Source organism: Chelonoidis abingdonii, chromosome 6, assembly GCF_003597395.2.
Source record: "Chelonoidis abingdonii isolate Lonesome George chromosome 6, CheloAbing_2.0, whole genome shotgun sequence".
Taxonomy (NCBI): domain Eukaryota; kingdom Metazoa; phylum Chordata; order Testudines; family Testudinidae; genus Chelonoidis; species Chelonoidis abingdonii.
Window position 1 is genome coordinate 49,063,335 of NC_133774.1, and position 27,584 is coordinate 49,090,918.

The 27,584-nt window shown below is 42.3% G+C and overlaps 1 protein-coding gene across 2 annotated transcripts in view; it reads right to left on the minus strand.

The window, feature by feature from the left end:
- The window catches only part of LOC116816478 (DNA polymerase kappa), a 123,553-nt gene that overhangs the window by 6,346 nt on the left and 89,623 nt on the right, over positions 1-27,584 (minus strand). For both annotated transcript variants that reach the window (XM_032765736.2, XM_032765735.2), the window contains 11 exons: positions 26,271-26,374; positions 24,505-24,603; positions 17,028-17,126; positions 16,828-16,932; positions 15,670-15,768; positions 14,160-14,258; positions 12,326-12,424; positions 10,970-11,068; positions 7,689-7,784; positions 3,236-3,334; positions 492-587 (listed from right to left, as the gene is read on the minus strand). In XM_032765736.2, coding sequence (XP_032621627.1) covers positions 492-587; positions 3,236-3,334; positions 7,689-7,784; positions 10,970-11,068; positions 12,326-12,424; positions 14,160-14,258; positions 15,670-15,768; positions 16,828-16,932; positions 17,028-17,126; positions 24,505-24,603; positions 26,271-26,374 — 1,094 coding nt within the window. The remainder of the gene's footprint in view (positions 1-491; positions 588-3,235; positions 3,335-7,688; positions 7,785-10,969; positions 11,069-12,325; positions 12,425-14,159; positions 14,259-15,669; positions 15,769-16,827; positions 16,933-17,027; positions 17,127-24,504; positions 24,604-26,270; positions 26,375-27,584) is intronic.

Here is a 27,584-nt window from a genome sequence, read left to right on the forward strand (position 1 = left end):
GGGCTTGGCGGCACTGGCGGGGGGGTTGGCGGGGCCGGGGGTTTGGCCCTCAGCTGTTTTCTTTGGAGTAATAAGGCCCTCGCCGCTTTACGAGTTGTGCGGGCCTGCCCTAGTTAATGCTTTTGGCTGGTTGGTTTTTTTTAAATAGGTGGGGCTTGATTTTCAGAGGAGCAGCCTGGATCTGGAACATCCTGGCTCCTGGGACTTCGTGGCCACAATCTGAAGTTTGGTTTATGTTGTCACCTCTACAGTTTTTTCCATGTGGCAGAGAAGGGACTGGATGTCCCCAAGGCCTCATGTCAGGGGCAAAACCTGGACTAGAAATCTACACTCTCCAATCCTGCACTCACTCTTCTGAATTTTGTAAACAGTGGGTGACACTTGGTGACGGGCAAGAAGGGAACCATCTGAGGCAGAAGAAGCTTTAAATCTGGTTAGAATCTGCTTCTTCAGCTACCGTCCCCTTTGGAAAGACAAGAGCTGTTTCGTACCTGTTTCAAGGTGTAATGCCTTTCTGCTTTAATAATCATATCAACAATGAGGGCATGGTTGCTCCTGGATGCGACAGCCAGTGCAGTTTTTCCTTGCTGAAAACAGAGAGAGTGAGTTACAGCATGTGTCCAGGTGACTGGCAGAATAGCAGAAATCTAGAGTCTTTGTTTACTGAGCCCTGACATCTGCATTTGCAAAGAAAATGTTTCAATATAATTTTATGTCTCCAGAGTAACAGTAAGTAAATCTCGCTGCTCTGGGTAAACTGGAGCCCTCTAGTTCAGTTCATTCCAGATGCCTGCAAAAGGACCAGTAGAGCATTTCAGATATTTGTGGTGCTAAAGTAGGGATGAGAAGCCCCTAGCATAAGAACAAGATTATGTCCCGGACCCTGGTATATTGCTGCCACTCACCTCTCATTCTCTATTGTGTACTCTAGCCTGTAAAGGACATGGGCTGTTTGATGACAGGGTGGAGCAACTTCTTGGCAGGTTGAAGCATACATACCTGACTAGGAGGTGGTGCTCAATGTCTGGTACAACCACCAAAACACATAAGAACCACTGCTTTCGTTCCAGCCACAGAGCACTGTTTAATCTATCTGAATATATCTCTGCTACTAACAGTTCAAAGCCCAAGTAAATGCTTCTGTGACTTTACTGATTTATCTCTGTAATCCTTTTACGGTGTTGGATTTGCACTTAGCTCAGCTGCCCTACATATAAGTATTCTAGAAGTTTTCCACCTGTTAAGGTGTAGGAGGTGATCTTTCACATTAGGACCGAAAGAAATCAGCCTCTAATTAGAGGGCTCAGAAATTAAATTACAAAGCACTTTTACACTCCAGCTATTATAAAGTTCGCTAATATATACCTTCTGAATTCTTGCTCCCAGCTCCATTCAAGATCATTATAATTAGCCCATTTGGGAGCCCAGGAATTGACATTTCACAGAATCCTCATCAGAAAGAGAACATTCTGCATAAGAGAAAAGACAAAGGGCCTTAAGAACTTCCTGGAACTCCCATCTGCCTGGTCACTACCCATTCACAGGAGAGCAATCCTGCCTTCTCTAATACATGTTCATGCCATTAGGACACCTGTTACTCTATTCAACAAGTTACATGACATCCTGACAAATGGAGGGGGCGTTCTTTCCTGGCCACTTAAGAGTCCAATAACCAAGGAAGAATTTTAAAGAATCTGGAGAAAGAAACAGGTTCGAACGGAGCATCCTCTGTGCACTACGAAGCAACAACGCGGATCTAGGATCATCCCATCACCTCCTTTCTAGCTGGAAAAACTGAAGACTCAAGATGCGGGAGGGGAGAGGGGCCTGGCAACAATACATGATCAATCCAAGCAGGCTGCCTTTTCCCTAACATAGGGATGAGAGTACCCTGACCCACTCACCCAGTTCCAAACCAATCCAGTCCCCAAGCCCCATAGCTGCCAATGTCCCCAACCACTTAACCGGTCCAGCTCACAGAGAGGGAAGCTTCTAGCTCAAGAACTAACGGTAATGCAGCTGGGGAGAGCATTTGTGATGCTGCTTCTATACTACTCTGCCGCTCACAGCCAAGAAGCACTTCTAGTCTGGGTGTAACCTGGCCCAGAAGCATAAGGGTATTTTATGCTGAAGTGGGCATAAAATATTTATTTTCATTGTTCGCCTTGTCACCTATATGTTTAAAGCACTGTGATCTCTCAGGTGGTGAAGGGCTTGTCTGCAATGGGCCAGGGATTGTGTTACCCAAACAGGGTTTAATCTTGGTTTAAGCCTGATATGGAAACCACAGTTCTTGGCTCAGGGTAGACAGACCACAGGCTGATCGGACGTGAAGACTACATCTCATACCAGTATCTTACTGCAGCCTCACAGAACACATCAGCCACGTAATCCTGCCTCTGAGTCATGGGTCTCTTCTCATGTGGGGAACAAGTGGCTTTCGTAGAATCAGTATTGGCTTTTTATTTTTGTGCCAAGCTACATCAGTTTCAAACTCAGTCAGGGAAGCTTTACATAAGGAAATAACTTGTATTGTCAACAATTTGGTTTATTCTTAATTTTTAAAAAAGCTACTAAAGAGTTACATTTGCTTGCCAGACACTTCAGGGCCCTAGAGCCGTCAGTTATCCAGCTCAATCACCAAATTAATAACAGGGCAAGAAAACACTTAATGCTTTTTGCTTATTGTGGTGTTTATACAAATCATTACAAATTATGGCTTTGTTTTTCCAAAGCAGTCTCTAATGAAGACATGTCTTGGGGCACCAGTGCAGTATAAACAGGCACAATTCCACTGAAATTAATTAGAGAAGCACATGCCTCTACTGGCCGTGAACCTGTCTCCAGACATGTAGCTATTACATCTGCAAACTCTTATTCTGTCCTGTTAGTCTTATGTTTTTTCCATCACTGCTCTTTGATAGCAAGGTCTGTAACACAAACCCTATAACAGAGTAGGCCTTTGCTGCATGTTTCTCAGTGGATTTAGTTTTGAAGTACATTGGATTTCGTCACATTTGGCCTCACAACTAGCTATTCACTGAAACATTCAGATCTCTCTGAGTTGTAGCCCCATGACAGTATTAAAGGGGAACTCTCTTCATAACAGCTACATTCTAGTCATGCTCGTTTTAGGAAGAATGTTTGGAAACAGTGACCTCCTTATCTTCAGCGACAGGGGCATCAAAACGATCACATAACCGCGTTGCAAAGTGAATAATGCAGTACTGTATACCTTGTCGGCAATCTTGAGGTCACAGCCTGCCTTTAGCAGCAGTTCCACTAGTTCCACATTGCCAAGATCAGCTGCCACGTGGAGAGGGGTTTGTTGCTTCTGCAGGGATTAATATAAAAAAGTGAAATAAACCAGTGTCCCTTTAGAAATAAAACACACACGATTAAAATCCAAAGGTTTATGATGAGAGCATGCACTTCACTGGAAAACCCTGAACAGAATGAAGGCATGTAACAGCTGAATGATCAAACTGTCAATTTTCTTTCAACAAACAAGAGAGTGACTGAGTCTCTAAAGCAATGCATATCACATATGCAGAATTTTTTTGCATACATGACTTATGTTTACATAGATGAGAACTGGCAAAGGAGAAAAGCCTAAAATTTCTCCCATGAGAAATGTTTGTTTCAAAGTAACAGCAAGCCTATCTATAGATCATGATTACTACCCATGTTACCCTTTCTTTGCCTGTTTAATTGACCAGCTTCATGAAGGGTACATTTTCTGAGAGAGAGAATTAAAAGCATATTAGCAGGACTTTATATTCTGTTTACTGACTGTTCAGACGGAATGAGAATCCAGCTTGCATAAGTTAAGTACCATCGAACAGTAAATATGGGTGAAATTCACCCTGCGAGGAAACTTTGTTCAAGGCCCTTCATGCTACTTAAGCCATGTAGTGACGCTATGCAGAGGGAAAGCAGTGGGACAGTCTTGGGGGAATTCTCATATATTCATTGATTTTAAGGCCAGAAGGGACCGTTATGGTCATCCAGTATGACCTCCTGTATAACACAGGACATGGAATTTCACCAAGCGATTCCTGTATTGAGCCCATAACTTCTGTTTGAGCTACAGCATATATTTTAGAATGGCATCCAGTCTTGATTTAAAGGGATGGAAAATCCACTGTTTCCCTAAGTAAGTTAGCATACACTCTGTGGAGAGATGTCTCCAAACCAGCCCTGGCATTGAAATTGGCATTGGAGGAAAGCCAGAGGAGGATCCACAGAATCTGTAATCATGCATGTCCAGTGGCCTTCAAACTGTGAACAAAGGCCATACAAGCTGGAGCAGTAGCCCCATGGGTGCTACACTTCAGCTTCATCCCCTGAACCTGGAGATGGGAATTTTGTTGTCGTTCCCCTCAGCCCCCCAATGCTCTTCACTTCACCCACATAAAGCCTAATTATGTGGCCTTTCCAGAGCATTACATTCCAAACAAAATTTTTACTCAACATACACTGGAATTCAGTTCTAGTAATCACTCCACTAACAATCAAACTGAATTTCCCACTTTCTTTTCATGAGGAACCATTTGTCCCTTGCTTATATCAGTCTGAAAGGTAATTCTTTGATTTTATTTGTTATTTGGAAGTATAGGAAAGTATTTAACACCTCTGTGAGTGCCACTTCACTGCAGATGAGGTATGTTATTTATGGGTGTGCCATATAAGAATCAATATATTCTGATACCGACCTTTGGATTGAAACATCTCATGTTGTCCATAGGGTCCTTCTAAGTTGAATATTTGTTGATTCTATGCTCCTGTCTAATTTATGAAGTCTATGGGTCTGTTTAGAGTGATTTTTATGTCTTTATATATCCATTATAAATCTAGCATAAAAGATTGTTAAGACTGCATGGCTAAATGCTCATGAATCAGGAAATGCTAGAGTTACGTTTCCATATGGAACCTTAACTCTGCCTTCTTGTGCTTATGCACCATGATACAGTCTTTGATTTCATGATCACTTACTCTTCTTCATAAAACGTCACAACTTTTTCTACAATCTTAAAAATACAAGTATAGTTTCTCTTACTAGCATGTATTTATCTGAGTGTGCCAGAGACAATAAAAGTAATTTATTTATACAATGGGCCAGAAAAGTTTGCAGAAGTGTTTACTTCTTGTATTACTTGAGAAATATCATGGATTATGTACAGTAACTCCTCACTTTACGTTGTAGTTATGTTCCTAAAAAAAAATGCAAGTGTAAGTGAAACAATGTTAAACTAATCCAATTTTCCCATAAGATTTAATGTAAATGCGGGGGGTTAGGTTCCAAGGAAATTTGGGGGGAGCAGACAAAAGGCATTATATACTGTACAGTACTATACTGTACTGTGGTGGGGAGGTGCCTGTGGCTTACCCCACACAGGCACAGCCCGCTGCAAATGAAGCAGGCAAGGATGCTAGGAAGGACCCTGCACAGCAGCAGCTTCCCCCCTCCCAGAAGAACAGGTGCTGACTTTGCCAGGGATGCTCCAGGTCTGCCTCTTCCCGTCCCCGCTCCACTCCAGGCCCACTTCTTGCCACCCCCACTCCACCTCTTCCCCAGAGCATGCCACATCCCTGCTCCTCCTCCTTCCTCCCAGCTCCTCTCCCTCCCACCAGTGGCGGATTTAGAGTTAGTGGGGCCCTGTGCTCAGCTTCGTTTTTGGGCCCCCCCCATGGGGGGAGTATTCTCTTTTGTCTCCCCCCACCCCTGTTTTTCATTCTTTTTTTCTCCATTCTCCTCCTGGGGCTCAGGGCTGGGGGTGCAGGGTGTAGGAGGGAGTTAGCATGTGGAAGGGCGCTCAGGGTGGGGGTGTGGGGTCTGGGAGGGAGTTAGGATGCAGGACTGCACTCGTGTGTGTGTGTGTGTGTGTGTGTGTGTGTGTGTGTGTGTGTAGGCTCAGGGCTAGGACAGGCAGGAGGTGCAGAGCACTTACCTGGGGCAGCTCCTGTTTGGTACAGGGGGTGTGCAGGTGGCTCTATGCAGCGCGGCATCACTCCCATGGCTGTGATTCTGAAAGCCATGATTCTGGGAGCTTCTCTCCACTCCCCCTCCCCGTCGGCAGGCAGGGCCACCCGGAACACAGGGGCTTTAGGGTCTGCAGAGCCCTGGGCTAAGAGGGCCTCGGGACCCTGGCCTGCAGCTCTAAAGCCCCTTTCAGAATGCGGCCCTGTGAGCACGGGCTGGAGGATTCAGGAGGAGCGGGGCAGCCGCGGCCGGAGAGAAGCGGTACTTTCCACTTCAAAATGCCACTTCTCTCTGGCCAGCTTTGAAGAGGAAAGCACCGCTTCTCTCCGGCCGCAGGCTGCCCCTGCTCCTCCTGAGTCCTCCGGCCCGTGCTCGCAGGGCCTCATTCCAAAAGGGGCTTTAGAGCTGCAGGCCAGGGCCTCGGGGGCCCCTTAGCCCAGGTCCCTGCAGCCCCTAAAGCCCCTGTGTTCCAGGTGGCCCTGCCTGCCGACGGGGAGGGGGAGTGGAGAGAAGCTCCCAGAATCATGGCTCTCAGAATCTCAGTTCTTCTTCTCTGCCTCCTCCCTCTCCCTCCCTCCTTCCCAGAAAGTCCTAAGCGCCGCCAAACAGCTGTTTGGCAGTGAGGGAAGTGCTAGGAGGGAAGGAGAGAGGGAGAGGGAGGAGGGAGAGGAGAAGAACTTGTGCAATGCTCCCTTGTAAAGTCAGCCAAACGACGTTATAAGGGAGCATTGCACAACTTTAAATGAGCATGTTCCCTAATGGAGCAGCGACGTGACTTTGGAACAACGTTAAGCGGGAGGATGTTAAGTGAGGAGTTACTGTAGTTAAACTGTATATTATTTTTAATGTTTAAATTTAAAAATATGCAAAATGCTGCCTCTCTCAGGTTCCAGGTGATTTGTAACAATATTACAAATACAATCCAAGAGATACAACAGAGAAAAAGCAGCAGATCCCACAAAACCCAGTTCTTCTTCAGAAAACAACCTATGCACAAGGAGGCAGAGCAATCTTAAGTCTGGTATTTTCTGACTCTTGAATGTCTAATTGGGCAATTTTAATTTTCTCTTGATGTAGTTGTTTTGATGAAATTCCTTAATTGCTTTTGTTGTTGTTTTTTGTCCAGGACAAATAAACACCTAATCTGGAACTATCTCCATGAAGTTCCCATTAACCAAGAGAAGGGCTTCTGTGCAGATCAAAACTTTATGCATCACATCAAGTTTTCAACTGTGTGAGTTAACTGGAGCTTGACTGAGGCTGGGATCCTACAAGACTCTGCCTCATTTAACATACACCTTAGAAGATCACTTTGGAAGGAAAAAAAAGGGCGGAGGGATTTAGAGTTTTTTCTTGAGGAAATAAAATGTTCTTGAAGCTAACTGACATGCTGCAGCGGGTTTGTCTTTAGGCTCAAGAAGAGTGATATGCTTTAGCAATTTATTAAATATAAAATATAATATTCAAATAGAAATTAATGAAAACATTTTCTGAATATATAACACATCGCTATCCAACTCTAAAACAATACCAGCAGAATGTGTGGAATGAATCATACACTCATAAATAAGCCGGAGGCAACTGGCTTTTCTTCCTCCTTTTTGTACTTTGACCCCTTAAAGAGATATGTAAAATAAACACACACTTGTATTTAAAGTGAAGAAAATACAATCTCTTCTTTCGGTCTCTGATTCAGTTTGCTTACCTGATTCAAGGCGTTTATATCATGATTAGCATCCAAGAGGCTTATTACTATAGGAAGGTGATTATTGAGGACAGCCAAATGGAGAGGGGAATTCTGCTGTAGAGAGAAACAAATGAACTGAAAGACTAGTACAATTTCATTGACAATAGCATTCAGATAATACAGGAGAGTCCCATTAAAACCTTCTGCTCTGATTTGAAATGCATACCATGATCCAGTAACATTTTCCCCTGATTGTACCTGCATTTTGAAGATCTATCTGCTCTCTCAGCCCTAGAAGAAAGTCAGATTCACTAAAGAGCTTTTAGTTGATAATAAACCTATATTTGTGAATTACTTTTTCAGTCAAAACATATCTCCTTGGCAGCCAATTGCTTTACACCAATGGTTCTCAACCAGGGGTACATGTACCCCTGGGGGTACACAGAGGTCTACCAGGGCAGGGGTTCTCAAACTTTTTCTTTCCAAGGCCCCCTCAACATACTATAGAAATTCCATATCCCGTCTGTGCCACAACAACTGTTTTTCTGTCTATAAAAGCCAGGGCCAGTGTTAGGGGATAGCAATTGCCTGGGGCCCCACGCCACAGGGGGCACTGTGAAGCTAAGTTGCTCAGGCTTTGGCTTCAGCCCCACGCGATGGCACTTCAGCTTTCTGCCCTGGGCCCCAGCAAGTCTAATGCGTTCATCTACATATTTGCCTAGTTTTACAACAGGCTGCATAAAAAGCACTAGCTAAGTCAGTACAAACTAAAATTTCATACGACTGGTTTATATTGCTCTGTATACAATAACTGAAATGTAAGTACAATATTTATATTCCAATTGATTTATTTCATAATTATATGGTAAAAATGAGAAAGGAAGCAATTTTTCAGTAACAGCGTGCTGTGACACTTGTATTTTTAAGTCTGATTTTGCAAGCAAGTAGTTTTTAAGTGAAGTGAAACTTGGGGTATGCAAGAGAAATCGCACTCCTGAAAGGGTAGAGTAGTCTGCAAAGGTTAAGAAGCACTGCTTTACACAAAGTGGTACTGTGCATGGGAAGGGCCCAGGCAAAAGAGAACTACTTGACCTCTGCCTCAGGGATTACGCATTCCCTGTTATATATTGAAAAAAAAAACAAAAACTTTTTTTCTAAATAATTATTGTTTTCCCCATATTTAATTAAGCTGTGATTTAGGGATACCTCCTCACCCTTGTAATACTGAAAAGTCCTTTTAGGGTTGCCAAGAAAGAAATTAAGCAGCTATTCAAAATTATCTGCACTTAGAGCTGAGTGACTATATTGTGTTAGAGAAGGTATCTGACATATTTTGGCCCTGGTCTCCACCAGGATGCAGGCCACCACAGAGGTGCAGGGTTCTGGGGTAGATCTAGTCACAGGGCTCAGTTCCTAGCCCCTTCCCACTTACAAATGACCCAAAAGCAGCTTACAAAGAACAAACAGAATAGAGAAAAAGGTAATTATTCACTGCATATTGTCTATGAATAATTCTTGGTCTTAGATTGTCTGTAAGCAGTTCATAATAAGTATTTCATATCAAAGAAGTGCTGGTATATTTTGCTTGAATACATAGGTCACATGGCATTATCTCTGTTTGCTCTAGCAACATGATTTGAGGTTGCACCCATTCAATCAAATTGAGTGAACTGTGCATAGCTGTGAATCAGGTTTCTGGGGAAATACTCAAGAATACATATTCAAAATCCACTTTCCAGGAATATTCTTTAACATTCACTTAAATATTGCTGCTTTGCTGAGCACTCTTGCCAGTGAACTTGTTTGCTACAATATCTGTGGAAAGTGAATGCAGCTTGAAGTGAGTTCAGTTTTATTATTCAAGTGATTATTAGCGGAAAAAATTATGAGGCATTTGCCCAACTCTAGTCACTATGGAACCATGAGACTGATCAGATCAGTCTGTATGTTGAAACTGTAAACTAGGAAAGTTTCTTGTTAAATATCTTTTAGAAAAATCAGCACCAGTTCCAGTTCATTAATCTCTTTATAAACAATACCCATTTCTTCCAGGCTGTAGAAAAATAAAGCTCTTACCCAGCATTTTACTGAAAACATTTCAAAGAAAAAACCACTGATATTAACATTTGATAAGTTACTGCAGCTGTAGAAAGGCAGTGTAAATAAGCAGAGCTATGACGGCTGACTGTTTCTTAAACTAATAAAATAAACTCTTTCAAAGACTTTAATATTATTTATATAATTTCACCTCCTCCACAGTGACAAACAAACAAACAGCAAATGGTCAGTAGGCAGCATAGCTGTAACCGGGTCAGTCCCAGGATATTAGAGAGACAAGGTGGATGAGACAATATTTTTCATTGGACCAACTCCTGTTGGCCTGTGATACACAGGAGGTCAGGCTAGGTCAGGGGTGGACAAACTTTTTGGCTGAGGGCCACATCTGGGTATGGAAATTGTATGGCGGGCCATGAATGCTCATGAAATTGGGGGTTGGGGTGCAGAGAGGGTGAGGGCTCTGGGGGTGGGGCCAGAAATTAGGAGTTCAGGGTGAGGGAAGGGGCTCCGGACAGGGGCAGAGGGATGGGGTACGGGATGTGTGTGTGAGGGCTCCGGGTGCGGGCGCAGGCTCTGGAATGGGGCTGGAAATGAGGGATTGGGGGTGCAAGATGGTGCTCTGGGCTGCGACCGAGGGGTTCAGAGGGCAGGAGGGGGATCAGGGCTAGGGCAGAGGGTTGGGGCACAGGAGGGGGTCAGGGATGCAGGCTCCAGGCGGCACTTACCTCAATCAGCTCCCAGAAGCAGCAGCATGTCCTCCCCTCCAGCTCCTATGCATAGGGGCACCCAGGAGCTCTGTACACTGCCCCATCCTCAGGTGCCACCCCTGCAGCTCCCATTGGCCGTGATTTCTGGCCAATGGGAGCTGGGGGGGTGGCACTTGGGGCAGGGGCAGCGTGCGGAGCCCCCTGACTGCCCTACGCATAGGAGCCAGAGGGGAGGCATGTCGCTGCTTCTGGGAGCTGTGGGGAGCCACAACACAGAGATGGGAAAGCCCAGACCCTGCTCTCCTGGTGGGAGCTTGAGAGCCAGATTAAAACATCTGAAGGGCTGGACGTGGACCCCAGGCCATAGTTTGTCCACCCCTGGGCTAAGTGATCTGAGGGTCCCTTCTGGCCTTAAACTCTATGACTAACAGTAATAGGTAAACAACCACAAGTCTCAGAAAAGGCAGTCAAGAAACATAAACACTCTTGACAACAATGGAAGTAATACTAAAACAGTAACTGTGATAGACTCACCTCAGGTTTAGGAACCAGATTGATATTTTTACTGATAAGAAACGTGACCAAGGATGTATGTCCATTCTGTGTTGAAATGTGCAAAGCATTACTATTGTGCTGAAAGAGACATATTGGGAAAAGGGAAAAGACTTTTTACCACTGGAAAGAATTCAGAGAATTTAGAAAAACTGTTCTTAAAACATCTGTTGAAACAGATAAAGCTTCAGTTTAAATTTGTGTTACTGTCAAAACTAGTGCCTTTAGTTAAATGATGAAGGAGGATATAAATTCACACCACAACATTTTTATGACTGTCAAAGGTACTATAAATCATTATTAGACTACAACACAGGTAGCTGGCAAAATACATATCCAGCAATGCTAATAATTGACTACTCCTTTTTAATCTACCATAAAAAAGAGAAAAATCAGTTTTATCAGCCACCCTGTGCCACTGAAAATTAGGATTTCAATTTATCTCCCAATCTTGTAGCTTGGTATGACCTTTAACAAGTAATTACATTCACATTTACACACTTCGAAAATCACTGAAAAACTTTCCTTTAATACTTCTTCTAAAGGCAGCAAAGATTAATTTTACTGAGGATCAAAACTAGTCATTTCTGCTGCAGACGAGACTTCATTCTGCTGATGAATTATCAAACACTGTAATTATTAATGGTTTACAAGTCAAAACATATCAAAAAATCTTTCATATTTTAATATGAGCAACAGTCACTGTCCTGCTTGTTATCAGCACATGCTTCTGTTCTCAATTTGCTAGGGACCAAAAGGTTCACCTCAAATTCCTATGGCATGTGAGCCATAAAACAAATCAAACTTGGACCTAAGTCCAGGAACCAAATGTGGAAAACAGGCTTACTATTAGCTTCAGTATATATCCTGCCAAAATGAAGATTTTTCAATTATTTCTCTTTGTCACATTTCCAAGCCATATGTTGTATTACTGCACATACATTAAATAAAAAAGCTCCAACACAATACTATGTAAAATAAATCTATTTTTCTTTTTCTTTTTCCACATCATTTTTAAAATATTAAAAAGTTTTCCATATTTTTGAGTAATGCCCTTATTAAACAATCAGAGGGGTAGCCGTGTTAGTCTGGATCTATAAAGAGTCCTGTGGCACCTTATAGACTAACAGACATATTGGAGTATAAGCTTTCGTGGGTGAATACCCACTTTGTCAGACTGTTAGTCTATAAGGTGCCACAGGACTCTTTTGTCGCTTTTTACTTATTAAACAATGTAAGTCACATTTGCCTTCAATACATAGAGAACAGACAGGATGTGGATCTTTGTAGAGTCTATGATGTCCCGATAATATGCCAGAGGGAATATTAAGTCCATACTTTATTTGAAATGTTGATGTCACTTCCTGCTTCCAGTAGCAGCTCCGCACATTTTTCATGACCTCCTTCAACAGCCAAATAAAATGGTGTTTCTCCATTCTGGCCCAACACAATGGAAGAGAAAAATGTTTGTTCAAATTCAAACTGTGCAATTGTGAAGCTGACTTATTACACCATGATATTTGGTACAAACAGTGTGCAAGCTTAGCCAGATTGATACAGTGTAGAGGGAAAATAAGATTTGGTCACAAATGTCAACACAGTAAAAGCTTTGTTATCCGGCATGTTGGGGCAATGGGGGTGCCAGTAAGTCAAAACTTCTAGTTAACAAAGAGGGAGGGAGTTTGGGTGCAGGGGATTGGGATGCGGGAGGCGGTGCAGGGTGCTGGATCCAGACAGCATTCACCTCAGGTAGTTCCCCACAAACAACATGTCCCTAATGCTCCCAGGTGGAGGCGCGGCCAGGTAGGTCTGCGCGCTGCCTCCACCTGCAGACGCTGCCTCCGCAGCTCCCGTTGGCCGCAGTTCCTTGGCAACGGGAGCTGCAGAGCCAGCGCTCGGAGCAAGGTGGGGTGGGGGCAGCGCACTGAGCCTCCCTGGCCGTTCTTCCACCTAGGAGCAGCAGGGACATGTCGCCGCTTCTAGGGAGCCACATGGAGCCAAGTAAAGAGCCTGCTGCCAATCAAATTCCATTGAAGATCAGAAATATTGGTTTATAGAGCTTTCCAGCTGGTAAAGTGCCAGGTAACACAGCTTTTACTGTAATCTGAATTTTTCAGTATTAGCATTCAGATACAATGGTGATTAACAACAAAAATTTCTAACATGAACAAGCTACTATTTAACATTTTTAATGAGTTCTTGCATTTAAAAAAACACCCCATGCTAATACAGAGTTACAACAGCTTGCAATGACTGACTCCTAGAGTAAAACATTACCATCAAGCACAGATCACAAATGCCAGAAACTATTCCAAATCACCATATTCACTGCAGTATTAAAAATTTCTAACTCTACTGTGCTTGAACTCTGGGTGATTTGTTTGTTGTTGTTTTAGTAAATTTAGTGTTTGTGAAAGGCACCACCCTGACAACTGTGGAGGCGGAAGTTCTCTATCCATCCACAGAAGAGAGCAGGTAAATAAAACCCAGGCAGCAGCACTCCACTCACACTACTCTGCCAACAGAATTCAGCTTTGGGCTATGCTTCAAAGTTAGGTTGACATAGATATGTTGGTCAGGAGTGTGAACCCCATTCCCCCCCCCACGGCCAACCTAGCTATGTCGACCTAACCCCAAGTGTAGATGCAGTTCTGCTGCTAGAAGAAAGCTTCCATCAACCTACCTACTGTGGTTTGGGGAGGTGCTATTCCACATCAGAAGGGACCACTTCTAGGAGTGAAGTCTTTGTGTCTGTTTAGTCTATGACCTCTCCGCTGAGACTACAACATGGAGTTCAAGCAGTTAGAGAGATTTTTGTGATGCACATTCCATTAGGAATTGGACTGATCCAATCAATTCATTTCAGAAGCACCACAGACTGGCCAACAGATAGCATCTTTCAGACACTACTGACGTGAGTTGAATTCCAATCAGTGACCTTGAGAAAGACTATTGCTTACTAGTCATTCCTCTTCAACAATGGAGCTCTAGGTCTAAAGGGAACTCCGTGAATTCAAGGTTTGTACTGATTAGCTTGACCACCACAGAAATGAGATTACTTTTACAGATATTTGTAGGTTCTGGGTATTTTTTTTAATACTTTGTTTTCACTTTGTCTTGCACACCTTTCACCTTTATTCTTTATCTCCCTCAGCAGCTTCTGTGTCCTTACCTGATTGAGTTCATTTATTTCTTCCCATTGATTTAACAGAACTTCCAGCACCTCATCGTGACCATTTTTAGCGGCTAGATGCACTGCTGTGTTTCCCTCCTGTAAATGAAAACAGCCAGAAACATATTGTAAAGCCCAAATTAAGTAGAACATGCTGCAATTAATAAAAACAACCACTTATGGACTGTGGACAAGTACTTTAATACGAAGTCCTATGGTTCCTTCCTCCAGCATGCACAGAAGGGATACAAACCTAGTAAAACCACCTCCTCATGCGACAGACAGGAAAGAAGCGGCTTTATAGAATGTTCTGACGTAGCCCTAATTCTAAGGAAGTCCTTCCATGTGTGCACAGAGGAAGCCACGTTAACAAGGGGGAAAGGAGCTCTGAGGATTTAAAGGATGTCTCAATATCTTTTCAATTTCTCTCCAGTTCTCAGGACTTCCACTGATGTAAAGGCCTGAAATTCCTACCTATTCTGCAAGGGTACAAAATCACAATCCCTGCATGAACAATTCAGAAGAAAATCCATGAAGTAAATCTTGGAACTTCCAGTGAGTTTTTTCAATAAGTTTCTCCATGGAAGGGAACTGGGCCAAGCCCACAGTCCCTTGAAAAACAATGTAAAGATTAAGGGCCAAAACCTGATCTTGTGAAATTAGGCATAGCTCCATTGAAGTCAGTGTAGCCATCTTCCCCCTGCCGACACCATCCCTACTATATAAAATTTTAAAAAGGAAAACAACTAAAAGCAGCTCACAGAACTAACATGGCACTGGCCACCCATCAGCTTGCTTGCCTGGCTTGCATATTATATACAGCCTTCTCCTCCACCACCATTATGGTATTTTCTGTTTGGAACGTAAGCTAATGGATGCTTATCTATCCAAAGTACTCACAGAGCCCCCATTTCCATGGTAGAAGAGTGTTATTTTTACAGATTTTTACATTTTACAAATGGGCAGCTGAGGCACAAGGTGACTAAGAGCCAGATATTTAAAGTTGTTTGGGCACCTAAAAAATGCAGTCAGTCAACCAGTGAGCTTTCGAGAAGTTACATCAACGGGAATTATGCTCCTAGACACCTTTCTGCATCATTAGGTACCAAAATGTCTTGAAAATCTGGCCCTTTGTGACCTGTCCAAGGTCACACAGGAAGTCTGCAGCAGAACAGGGAACTGAACCCAAGTTTCCCGAGTCCTAGGCTATGCACTAGACCATCCTTCCTCTCCACGCATTAGAAAGCTTAACTTCAGATTGCATCACGTCTCCTATTAATATGCATACAAAACCTTACTGGCAATAATCACTGACAGCTCCACTATTCTCTCTGGATTACTGAAAATGGCTGTGCTTGTCTGTCTACATTTTGTATACCACATCCAGTACCATGGTATCCGAACACTGTGTATGAGTGTATGACTTTCAGTTACACAAGTAATTACACTGGGGTCAGTTATGACTCTTCAGCGCCCTTTATCTGGATTTGTCTGGAAAGGGGAGGCTTACCTTATCTTTTTCAGAGGTGAACAGCTTGAGAGAAATCAGACTGTAGATCATTTCAACATGGCCTTTTTCAGCTGCCAGAAGGAATGCCCTTTTACCTTTCTAATAGGAAACAGTCATCAGAAAGGTTTTGTTACTAAAAATAAAAAGTCGCTCTGCTGCAGAAATTTCACCAATTATTAGAAGAGCCATGTCATACGTAGGTGCACATATATTGTGAATAAATATTTACATGTCATATGCACAGGTAAACAAAAAACTGGAGTCTAGATCCACCCATGAAGGGGAAAAAAGAAGTAAAATGTCTTCAGTGTAAAATCTGGATTAAATAGTTTAAAAAAAAAATTTGTAAACTGACCAGAAATCCTGAATTAACAACTCTGGAAACAGAAGCTGTTCTTCAAATATTTAATATTTAGCCATTACATCTTCCCGAGATGCAAATATTGGTTGGAAAGATTATTTATCAAATGTTTGTAAATCATTTTTGAGCTCCTCAGAAAGAGGCACTCTAAAAGTCCAAAAAAGTATTATTTTTGTTATATGCTGTATGTGACCAGAATTTTGAAAACAAAGCCAGTTCTAGATACCACTGAAATCAAGAAGGGGAAGGCAGAGAGGGAATTAGAGCATTTTTATTCATCTTAACCCGCAATAGTAGTTACAACTGTGTCCTAGGAAACTCTCCTGAAACAATACTGTGGGAATTGCCTTTCCAGATCAGGCCATCTAGCCAGCCACCAATGGGATAGCTAGATGCTTCAGAGGGAGATGTATGAAACTCCACAACCGACAATTATGGAATAACCTGCCCAAAGATACCTCAGTGCAAACGGAAGGTGCTTAGAACCTTGCACAATCAGATTATCATGGCCCACTGGTTTCAAAGGAAGATATAGGAGCTCAGCACTCAATATGATCAGATCCTATATTACTACATTCCCATGTGCAAAGATAAAAATACACCACTTGGCTAGGTAAGCCCTCAGTGTGGGCTTACCTAGCCCAGGCAAAGGGTTAATCGGAAAAAGCTCAGGTCTGTCCCTGAAACTCCAGAAAATCCAAGGAATCTCTGTGTGATGCAGGTCATATTGTACTTCACCTCAAAGTGTGAAGGAAACAAGCCCCTATATTTTGTAGGTAACTAAACACATACTGTACCTCATTTGGCTTGTTTAGGTCCTTCAGCTGAAGTTCCTGGAGAAGATAATCCACTATGTCAACGTTATTGTTCAGAGCTGCAAAGTGCAGGACATTCATTCCCTCCTAAGGAAAACACAAGCCAGTTCTGTAAGATTATATTACACCTTCTTCTCGGGATGAATATGTTTAGTGTTGGTTAAAATTTGTCATCAACAAACCTGGTCAGTAGCCTTTTGGTCAGCACCTGCTTTAACTAATGTTCGCATTATGTCTAGGTTTCCAGACCAAGCTGCAAGATGAATCGCCATCAACCCGTGCTTCAAATAAAATTAAAAAGGCAGAAATTACCATTAAAATACCCCAGACTATCATTCAAACTGAACTATATCATCTTATATGATTAATGTGCTGAGTTGACTCTGCGACACAGGCTCTAGGGCACCCCTGTTAACACTATTCCCAGACACTGAAGGACTAACTGTGGATAATATAGCCATAATTTTTCCAGGTGAATAAAAGTTACCTCTTTTAATTTTCATTCCTTTGTCCTGCATTTCTTCATCTCTGATAAACCTCTTTGGGTTCTCGCTCTCTCTCTTTGTGCCTCCCCCTCCTCCCTCACTCCCACCAAAGGAGTACATATCAGGAGCTTCTAATCTCCCTTTCCTGGCACCATTCTCATAGGCATTCTGTCTTTTGTCCTCCTTGAGTCCCCGATCTCTCTTCCTTTATTAGCATTATTATTATTTATACCGGAGCTTCAGTCATAGACCAGGACCCTATTGTTCTAGGTGCTGGACAGACACACAACAAAAAGCCAGCCCCTGCCACAAAAAGTGGTAATCTAAGGATATGGCTACACTTGCAGTCATACAGCACTGCTGCGGGAGTGCTCCCACGGCAGCGCTTTGATGTGCAAGTGTGGTCGCAGCACCAGCCCATTCCCAGCTGCAGGTACTCCACCTCCTCGTGGGGATTAGCTTACAGCATGGGAGCCGCGTTCCCAGCACTAGGGCACTGTTTACACTGGCGCTTTGCAGCGCTGTAACTTGTTGTGCTCAGGGGTGTGTTTTTTCACACCCCTGAGCGAGAAAGTTGCAGCGCTGTAAAGTGCCAGTGTAGCCAAGACCTAAATATAAGACAAGACACCACCGATGGATAGAAACAGTATGGAGAAACAATAAGGCAATCACCTAATGGCTATGTCGTGCCACCAACCTTTCTCTGTTCAGTCCTACCCCTTGTTCTCTGTCACAATCCCACTCCATCTCCCCTCTGCAAAGCAAACCAGGCTACTTCTTCCTCAATCTGTGATCCTAGTTCTCTGAAGTCAGTGAGAAGAGAGACAAGCAGTCTACACAAGAGGATTGTTAAAGTCCTCTAGAGCCATACAGCCAAAGAACTAAGAGATTAAACAAGCCTGTTTCAGCAGTAAAGGTGAATATGACACAGGGACATATCTCTGGGGAAAAAACATCAGAATCAAGGGGTCTGCTGTGGAGATCTCTGGACTCAGAACTTTGAACAGATGTGTGTAGTGATTTGCTATTATGCTTATGCTTCTCCTGCCATAGGGATATAATCATGTTGTATGAAGGATCACTGCCAAATTGAAAATCACATTTCTATATGAAAATGTTGGATCTGCCTCTGTTGCAGTCGATCCTTAAAAAGGCTAGTGTGAAAGTTAGAGAAAAGTAATTATTTTACTCTATTTTTTCCCAGCTTGTCAACTTTGTATTTCTGTGTATAGTTAGTTTCACTGTATTGTTGATGGTACAACTTCTTCCCAGAGTCTACAACAGGATGCAGGGACTATGTCATATGTGTTAGTATGGCATTCAGCATAATAGGTCTTTGATTGAGACTGTGGCCTCGGGGTGCTACTGTTACATAAATATTAAACAATGAACAGCAGCAACATAGCTGAAAATGAATGTGGAACAAGCATCACTCACTGTGCACATGTAAAGAAAGGGAGTAGACGGGTGGGATTGTGACTCATGAAGACCTTTTTTAAGCAAACATGAGAGCAGAAAAAAGCTTAATTTTTTTTAAAAAGGAGTTTTACAAACCCCACAATTTCACACCATACCATTCACAAGGAGCTCAGTTAGATACAGGCTTACGTAAGAACTAAGAATGGCCATACGATGTCAGACCAAAGGTCCATCTAGCCCAGTATCCTATCTTCCGACAGTGGCCAATGCCAGGTGCCCCAGAAGGAATGAACAGAACAGGAAATCATCAAGTGATCCATGCCCTACTGCCCATTCCCAGCTTCTGGCAAACAGAGGCTAGGGACATCATTCCTGCTTTAAAAAAATAGTCACTTTAATCATAAAAGTCCCCATCCTTGCAACCTGTGTGCATGTGCTTGACTTCAGTAGGATTAGCTACATGCTCTGAGTTAAACATGTGATTAAATGTTTGCAAGATGGGGTCATTAAAGTGTGCCTTTAATCATTGCTGGAATCTACCTCTCTGAACACAGCTGTACTTTAGAGGTGGCTGGTGTAATGTCAGAAATGTTAAACTGCCTGCGGCATTATTCCCCACACCTGCAATAATACTTTCTAGATGTTGTAATTCCAGGAATAAGGCCAGAATGCACTGTGTCATCTTCACAGACATAGTGTTAGACATTATTTTCATAGCGGAAGAGTAAGTAGAATAAAAAGGGAAAATGCTTTTAAATATATCATTTTTAACAGGTAAGTTGAAAAATGAAGAACAATATTATGTTTATTTCCAAGGTTTTAATTTTTTTTTCAACTTAAATTTTATACAAACAATGATTTTTAAGAACACCTTGGACCTTACTGTTATTTATTTGGAATATTATTTACTTGGAATGAAGATGAAATTCATACCAGATTCAGAAACAAAGTCAGAACATTTGATATATCATAGAATTTCTTATTAATTGCAAGCTACAACTGACTGCCAAAGAGTGCATGAGTTATCTGCAAGTGCATTACATTATATGGATTTTAAATTTCTATCTGTAAAGTTCAATTAATAACGATGGGGAAAATATTTCCATAGGGTTTTTGGTGGAGGAACAACTAGGGGATTACCAACATTTGCTAATTAAATTAATTAAAAACTAATCCTTTCAAGCCTAATTATAATCAGAACAAGACGCTGAGGGGCATGTTTAATGAGGCCACTAGCATAACCTTTGTAATTCCATAGCCTTATGATGCACCCAAAAAATGTTCATGATCCCATAAAAATTTTTAAATTATTTTATTGCTTAAATATGCTTAAAACAAAGCTCAGAGAGAGATATTGGAAAACAGTTTACTGCTGATGATAGCTTAATACAGTTTAGATACAAGTTATACAAATACAGAAGATACACACTTGGAATTAATCTATATTACAATTACATATATTAGGGATTATCTCCAAGAATTCATGTGCGACATGTGAGGTCCCAGAAGACTGGAGAAGAATAAACATAGAACCTATCTTTAAAAAGGGGAACAAAGAGGATCTGGAAAAACACAGACCAGTCAGCCTAACTCCAACACCTGGGAAGATACTGGAACCAATTATTAAACAATCAGTCTATAAACACCTAGAGAATTATAGAATTATAAGGATCAAGGAAGGAAAAATCATGCCAAACCATCCTAATTTCCTTCTTTGTCAGGTTTGGCCTAGTGAATGGCAGACAAAGTTGTAGATGCGGTATATCTGATTTACTAAGGCTTTTGACACAGTCCCACGTGACATTCTCATAAACAAACTAGGGAAATGTGGTTCAGGTAAAATTACTATAAGGAAAGTGCACAACTGGTTGAAAGACTATTCTCAGTTAGTATATTAATACTGTCAAACTGGGAGAATGTATCTAGTTGGGTCCTGCAAACGTATATCCTGGGTCCAGTATTATCCACGTAACCCTATTACCCTAGATCATAGCTAGCTCGAGTACAGCTGCAGCACCAAGGGTGGTCGCACGATCTAGCCTCCCACGTACAGTCCTGACCAAGACCCAGGTACACCCTTAAACGGCTAGTCCGTGCCACTGCAGCTACCCTGCAATTGTTACTCAAGCTAGCTGTGATCTAGCTAGTTCAAACCTGACTTAGGTACATCTACATGTGCTGCAATCACCCATTATAACAGCAGTGTAGGCAGACCCTTAGTCATTGGTATGGAGGACTATTGTCCAAAGCCAGCTGTCCACCACTTATAAAATTGATCTGTTAAAGTTATTATATTATAGCTGCAGTCATTTTAGAACTTTTCATATTAATCATACACATGGGTTTCAGCTTGTCAGACAAAAAAGGTATAATCACATGGCTAATTCACTATGAGCATTTTGGGTTCAGAATGATAGGACTTAATTGTCTTTCCTGATAGTATAAATATTTAAGTTTCTAAATGGCAACTCTGTTCAGTTTCTCATTCCTGCTTGCAAGTGATTCACAATAAGGAAATCTCTGAGCTGTAATAGAAGTCGAAGTCTATGGGATATACAGAAGTTAACTCAGTTGCAGACCCTGGCAGCAGTGGACAATATTTCTCTGGTGATTTTATCTCTACCTTTCAAAAAGATCCCTGCAGATGCTCTAGGTTAATTGCTCCACCATGCTAGAGTCTCGTTCACGTAGGGCGCTGCAGGATTCTATTCTGTCTCACCTTTTCTGTACTGTACATATGCTGACTGGGGAGAGGGGGAAGACAGTTCGGAAGGCGCAGATATCAGTATGCAGATGACACTGAGCACCAAGTTTCTCTCTCACTGAGCCCAAAAGGTACATGATCTTTGTTTTTCCAGTACCTGGCCAAGGTAGGGGGCTTGGAGTAGAACAAAATGGCCAAAACTCAAACCAGGCAGGATGGAAGCGATATTGGTTGATTGGAGGAAAGCATCTGAAGGGAACCACAGGGATAGCGTCTGCCCCCTTGACTGAGGTCAAGCCTTTGTCAAAAAGGTACACAATTTAGTGGTCCTTCTGAAGCCTCATTTGCCTTGGAGTTCCAGGTGGTCTTGGTGGCCCCAGTAACTTTTTCCATCAACATCTTACACTATTTCTCTTCAATGTGGATCTTGTAACAGTTATTCGTGCCTTTTGACCTGCATTGGAATATTGTATAACACTGCACATGGGGCTACTCTTTAAAGACCACTCAGAAGCCATAGCTGGAGCACAGTGCGATATTAGCGATGGGAAGCACCAAATATTGTGCTGGTTTTTTGTTCACTTCCAAGTGCTGCTATTGTTCTTTATATATAGCTTTAATTAAATATAGCTGCTTTTACATGCCACTAGTGACTAAAGCTATGAGGATAGTTGTGATAAACCCACTGTGTAGACTGCACATACATTTTTAATCTAGGACTCTAGAAACCCAATCCTGCCTCAGTTGAAATCAAGGCCAAAACTCCCATAGACTTCAATGGAGTAGAACGCTCTGCAGAATAAAAAGCAGTTGTATTGCCAATGTCTGCAACAGTAACAAAAATCCCAGGTGAAATGGGGCTAGTGAAAAGTTAAGAGTGACGTCTTGGCACTTTTTCCTGATCAAACTAATCACTCCATTTTTCCCCTCGCTACCTCAATCTGGATTCCCATTTGCAACACAGAGCCAGTATTTGTGTGATGTAACACGATAGCCTATATGCCAGGCAGCCTCCTTTTTCCCTCTGGGACACTTCACTGCCTTTAAAGTGTTCTAGAATGCCTAATTTTTGAAACATACCCTTCTATGGCAATTTTTGAAGCCTATGAATATCACATGTTGTGGAAAAGATGGGTCACACAAAGAAGCACTCGCATATTTCACAGATAATTATTTTTCCTCCTAGCTCACAACCAGCTGTAATGAGTAGCCTCCTCCCAGGTGCCTCATTGTGGCCTCAGGGCAGCCTTGCAAGTAGCCCCTTGCCTCATTTTCCCTTTGGGTTCTCAGTAATTCCAAAGAAGCACACACTCAAGTCCATAACATAATTTATTAACCAAACATAATACAAAAGTCTCCAAGAATAGTCCATATCACCCCAGTGCAAGCAGGCGTTAAAAATCATATATCCTCTTGGCCATTCACATAACACGTAGCACTTTCCAGTGCCCTCTGCCTCATCCAGACTCTCTGTCAGTCCTCCTCTGTCCCTTTATCGACACAGCCACCCGAACCCTCCTTCTGGGGTACAACCCCACTCTTCCCAGTGGGAACTTCCACAGCCTCTTCACTGGGGGACTCTCATTGTTTCTCTGGGCCTCAGCTCTCCGGTAAGCAGATATCAGTGGGTCATTTCCTCTACTTCTCTCCCTTTCTTCAGCCCTCTTTGGCCCTTGGCTCCAGCCCTCTGTCTTAGAGCAGGCAGGATGTCAGTCTGCGGTTTCTCCTGCCTTTAGCGCTCTCCAGCCCTGGCTCTCTGGCTTGGGAACACCAGCCAGCAATCCCCTTGCAGATCTCCTGCCTTCATCCTCTCCCAGGGAGAACCTTCTTTCTCTGGTAGGTCTCATCTCCTGCTCTGTCTCCTGACTTGTCCTGTCCACTCTGATGCACTGGATCTCACCAGACCTCTTAGAGTATCCTAGATGCTGCCTCACCCTCTTAAATGGCCCAACTGGGAGCATCGGGACAGAAGCAGGGTTGCTGATCCCCATTACTCTTAATGGCCCAGCCACTCTGTTAATCTTGCTCGTAATCAAGATTTGCACTCTTAGAGATGGTTTTGTTTTAGTTTGAAAAAAAAAGTATAAAACAGGAGAAGTCTTGCATGAAAAGGGTATAAATATTTCTAGAATTTTCACAAAAACATCTCTAATATAACGTTTTAAGAACTCCAAAACCACTCTGTTGGGCCCTTTAACAGGAATGAGAAATTCTAGAAGATAGGACAGAGACAGGGGCTTAAAATGTTGGTTTAATTTTGTAAAAATTACAACATCCAAATATTCATAGAAATATTGTCATGAATTACAAGTAATAACTTGTAACCCAGCTGTTTGGATGTATACATCTCCCTTCAGTGTTTGTAAGTCAAACATTGCAGCACTGTGTTAGTGTATGGCAAGACAGTGAAACAAACCGAAACAAAATTGAAAACGGCTAATCTATTTTCACCATATCCAAGCAGAATGAGGTACAAAAAGTAAACAAACAGATATCTGGTGAAAAGTGAATTGCATGTTAAAAACTCTTTCCATTTGAAATCTGTTCATTCTTAGCAACCCATAAGGAGTTTTTCTTCATTAACATACGGCCCGGATCTCCCACTGTGCTGCAGCCACTCTGCCTCATATTGCCGGCCAAAGTGGCTCTGAAACTGACAGTCTAGCCACCTACCCCAGTGCAGGGAGTCCTTTGATGGCATAGAGACAGCATAGTGACTGCTATACTACACCCCTCTCAGCTGCCAGAGTAGGGGTGTGTGCTGGAGGGAAGGGGCCATGGCCAGTCGTTATCTGTTCTCCAGTGATCCCTGGTTGCTTTGTCAGCGCGTTGGGACTATTGGTGGTGTAAATTAGAGCAGTCTAACAGCTGCTCTAATTACCAGTTTGGATCCTTGTGTAACACACCTACCCCAGGATTGGGGAGCTGCACTGATGGTGTTAAATCACCTTTACACACACACAGAGATACCCCTCCTGTGGTGTACTGTTGCAACTGTAGCAGCCAAGGGTTCAGACCATGTTTTTGATCTGACTGTAGTGGTTTGCTTACCTTATCTGCAATATCCACTCTCGCTTTGTGATGGAGAAGAAAATCCACAGTAGATATATGATTTCCTGCAACAGCAAAATGGAGAGCTGTGCGCCGCAGCTGAAATAAAACAAGATTGGGTGAATAGGTATGTAATATAGTTATTTTTATTACATAAATAATCAGGATTTCTGAATCCTTTGATCAAAGCTCCCCAACACACATTCATTTGCACGTTATCTGCCAAAATTTGCCATTATCTGTATTTCTGTTCCCTTGTATCTAAATTAAATATTGTGTTTAATGAAATCTAGTAGAACCAGAGTACATTCTAATCCCTTCCCTGAAACTCACTAACGTGTCATAAACAGGATTTAAGTAAACACACAGTGCTTAGAGAGAGGAGATATGCTGTGCAGAAAACATTCATTTTCACAATTTCTATTTTACTGTTTGATTTTAAAAGTAAAGATTTAGGTGATATCTATATTATGAGTGCTATGCAATAGCTGTAGAACAGGCCTAAGATTTACTTAATTTGATTTGTTTCTTGGTGATATCCTGGTTGTGACATATTTGTTTTTGATTTTATCTCTGTAATGCATGACTTGAATGCTCCTCTTACTTGGTATTAGTCACGGTTTCAGTTTGGTCTGTTGTTTATGCAAACGAAGGTTTCCATCCTTCAACCCTCAATAAATAACTTTACACGTGCAAATAATCTGAAGGAGTTCAATGGGTCTACCCATATGAAATAGGCTTGGTCTGCACTTAAAAATGAGATCAACCTAGTTACATCGCTCAGGGCTGTCAAAAATTTCATGCCCAGAGTACCATTAATATCAGTATGTATTGATGGAAACAATATTCTTATTCAAAAGAATGTAATTTTAAAAAGACCCTTTTTCTCTTTCTTTTCTGAAGGAGGACTCAGGAATCCAGCTGCAGGTACTCTTACTTCCCCAGTTTCAAACCACTGATGTGGAAAAGGAGGCACATTTTTTTCAGAACATGTGATTAAGTATTAGGACGCGCTAAGTTAGACAGTTTACACCTAAAAGTTTGATGCAGGCTGGCGACCATTTGTACCAACCCCCTGGATGGGCTGTCCAAGTGGAGTGAACTGCCATGGCACTACAGGGGGACACTCTTTGTTATTGCAGGATGCCCTGGACTAACATTCTTCTCCATGAAATGCTGCAACACTTTATGTAGAATTTTCTAGTCCAAATTTAGATCTACATCAAAAGGCTACAACTCTTGTTGATACCAATGGAGTTCCATCTGCTTGTACCAGGTCTGAATTCTGACCTCACCTTGTAGCCACAGAATACAAGTGCAGTCATGTTTCAGCACACATTCTTTATGTGCATTTTAATCTCCAAAGCATTTCACAAGAACCAGAAATGCCTGTGAGGTTAAGTATACCCATTTTACAGATGGGGATATTGAGGCAGAGATTAAACTAATTGCCCAAGGTCACAGAGTATCAAGATTATAATTCAGAAGTTCCTAGTCCAACTCTTATACACTGATCACTAGACCTGTGAATTACTGATCACCCTGCACTCTTGTTAAGTGCAAATGGAGGGTACTCTTCACTTCACAAGATTTGGGCACTCAACTGGACACCTGAAATACTACTTGTTCAGAGAATTTTCTACAAGGATATCTTTATCCTCCTCCTCTTGCAGTCAAATACACTAGTACTTTTGAGATTTCACTTAGTGACCATACACAAGGCATATTTCTGGTAATTAAAATGTCATACAGTATTTTATACTCACTGTATTTACAGCATTAATGTTAACATTCTTCCTAAGTAACTTCTCCATGGTTTCCAAATTGTTCATTTTAGCAGCATGCTGAAATTCTCTCTCATGTGGTAACACTGTAGAAAATGTGACAAAGTCGTTTATGGTATTTAAGAAATAGTCATAAAAAACTTAAATGACAACTCTACTTTGTTCAACATCTTCATTAATTATCTGGATGATGGGATGGATTGCGCCCTCAGCAAGTTCGCAGATGACACTGAGATGGGGGGAGAGGTAGATAAGTGGAGGGTAAGGATAGGGTCTAAAGTGACCTAGACAAATTGGAGGATTGGGCCAAAAGAAATCTGATGAGGTTCAACAAGGACAAGTGCAAAGCCTGCTCTTAGGATGGAAGAATCCCCTGCACTGCTACAGCCTGGGGACTGATTGGCTAAGTGACAGTTCTGCAGAAAAAGACCTGGGGATTACAGTTGATGACAAGCTGGATATGAACCAGCTGTGTGCCCTTGTTGCCAAGAAGTCTAATGGCATATTGGGCTGCTTTAGTAGGAGCATTGCCAGCAGAGGGGGGGAAGTGATTATTCCCCTCTATTTGGCAGTGGTGAGGCCATATCTGGGGTATTGTGTCCAGTTTTGGGCCCCCCACTACAGAAAGTCCAGCAGAGGGCAATAAAAATGATTAGGGGGCTGGGGCATATGGCTTATGAGGAGAGGCTGAGGAACCGGGCCTATTTAGTCAGCAGAAAAGAAGAGTGAGGGGGGATTTGACAGCAGCCTTCAACTGCCTGAAGGGGGGTTCCAAACACAATGGAGCTAGGCTGTTCTCAGTGGTGGCAGACGACAGAACAAGGAGTAATGGTCTCAAGTTGCAGTGGGGGGAGGTTTAGGTTGGATATTAGGAAACACAATTTCACTAGGAGGGTGGTGAAGCACTGGAATGGGTTACCTAGGGAGGTGGTGGAATCTCCATCCTTAGAGGTTTTTAAGGCCCAGTTTGACAAAGTCCTGGCTGGGATGATTTAGTTAGGGTTGGTCCAGCTTTGAGCAGGGGGTTGGACTACATGACCTCAAGAGGTCTCTTCCAACCCTAATCTTCTATGATTCTACTCCCCTTACCTCCTGTTGTGATATGTACATCTTGTTTCAATATTCTATGTGAATTATTTGCTTTTTATCATGGAATTATTGTTACAACATTACATTCCCCCCGCCCCCAGGCATCTGGTTGATCTCTCTAGTTCCAATTCTTTAAGAACAAATAGAAATATAATTTTCACAGCACAAAAATATCATTAATTGCACTTTCCATCATTTATATAGTTC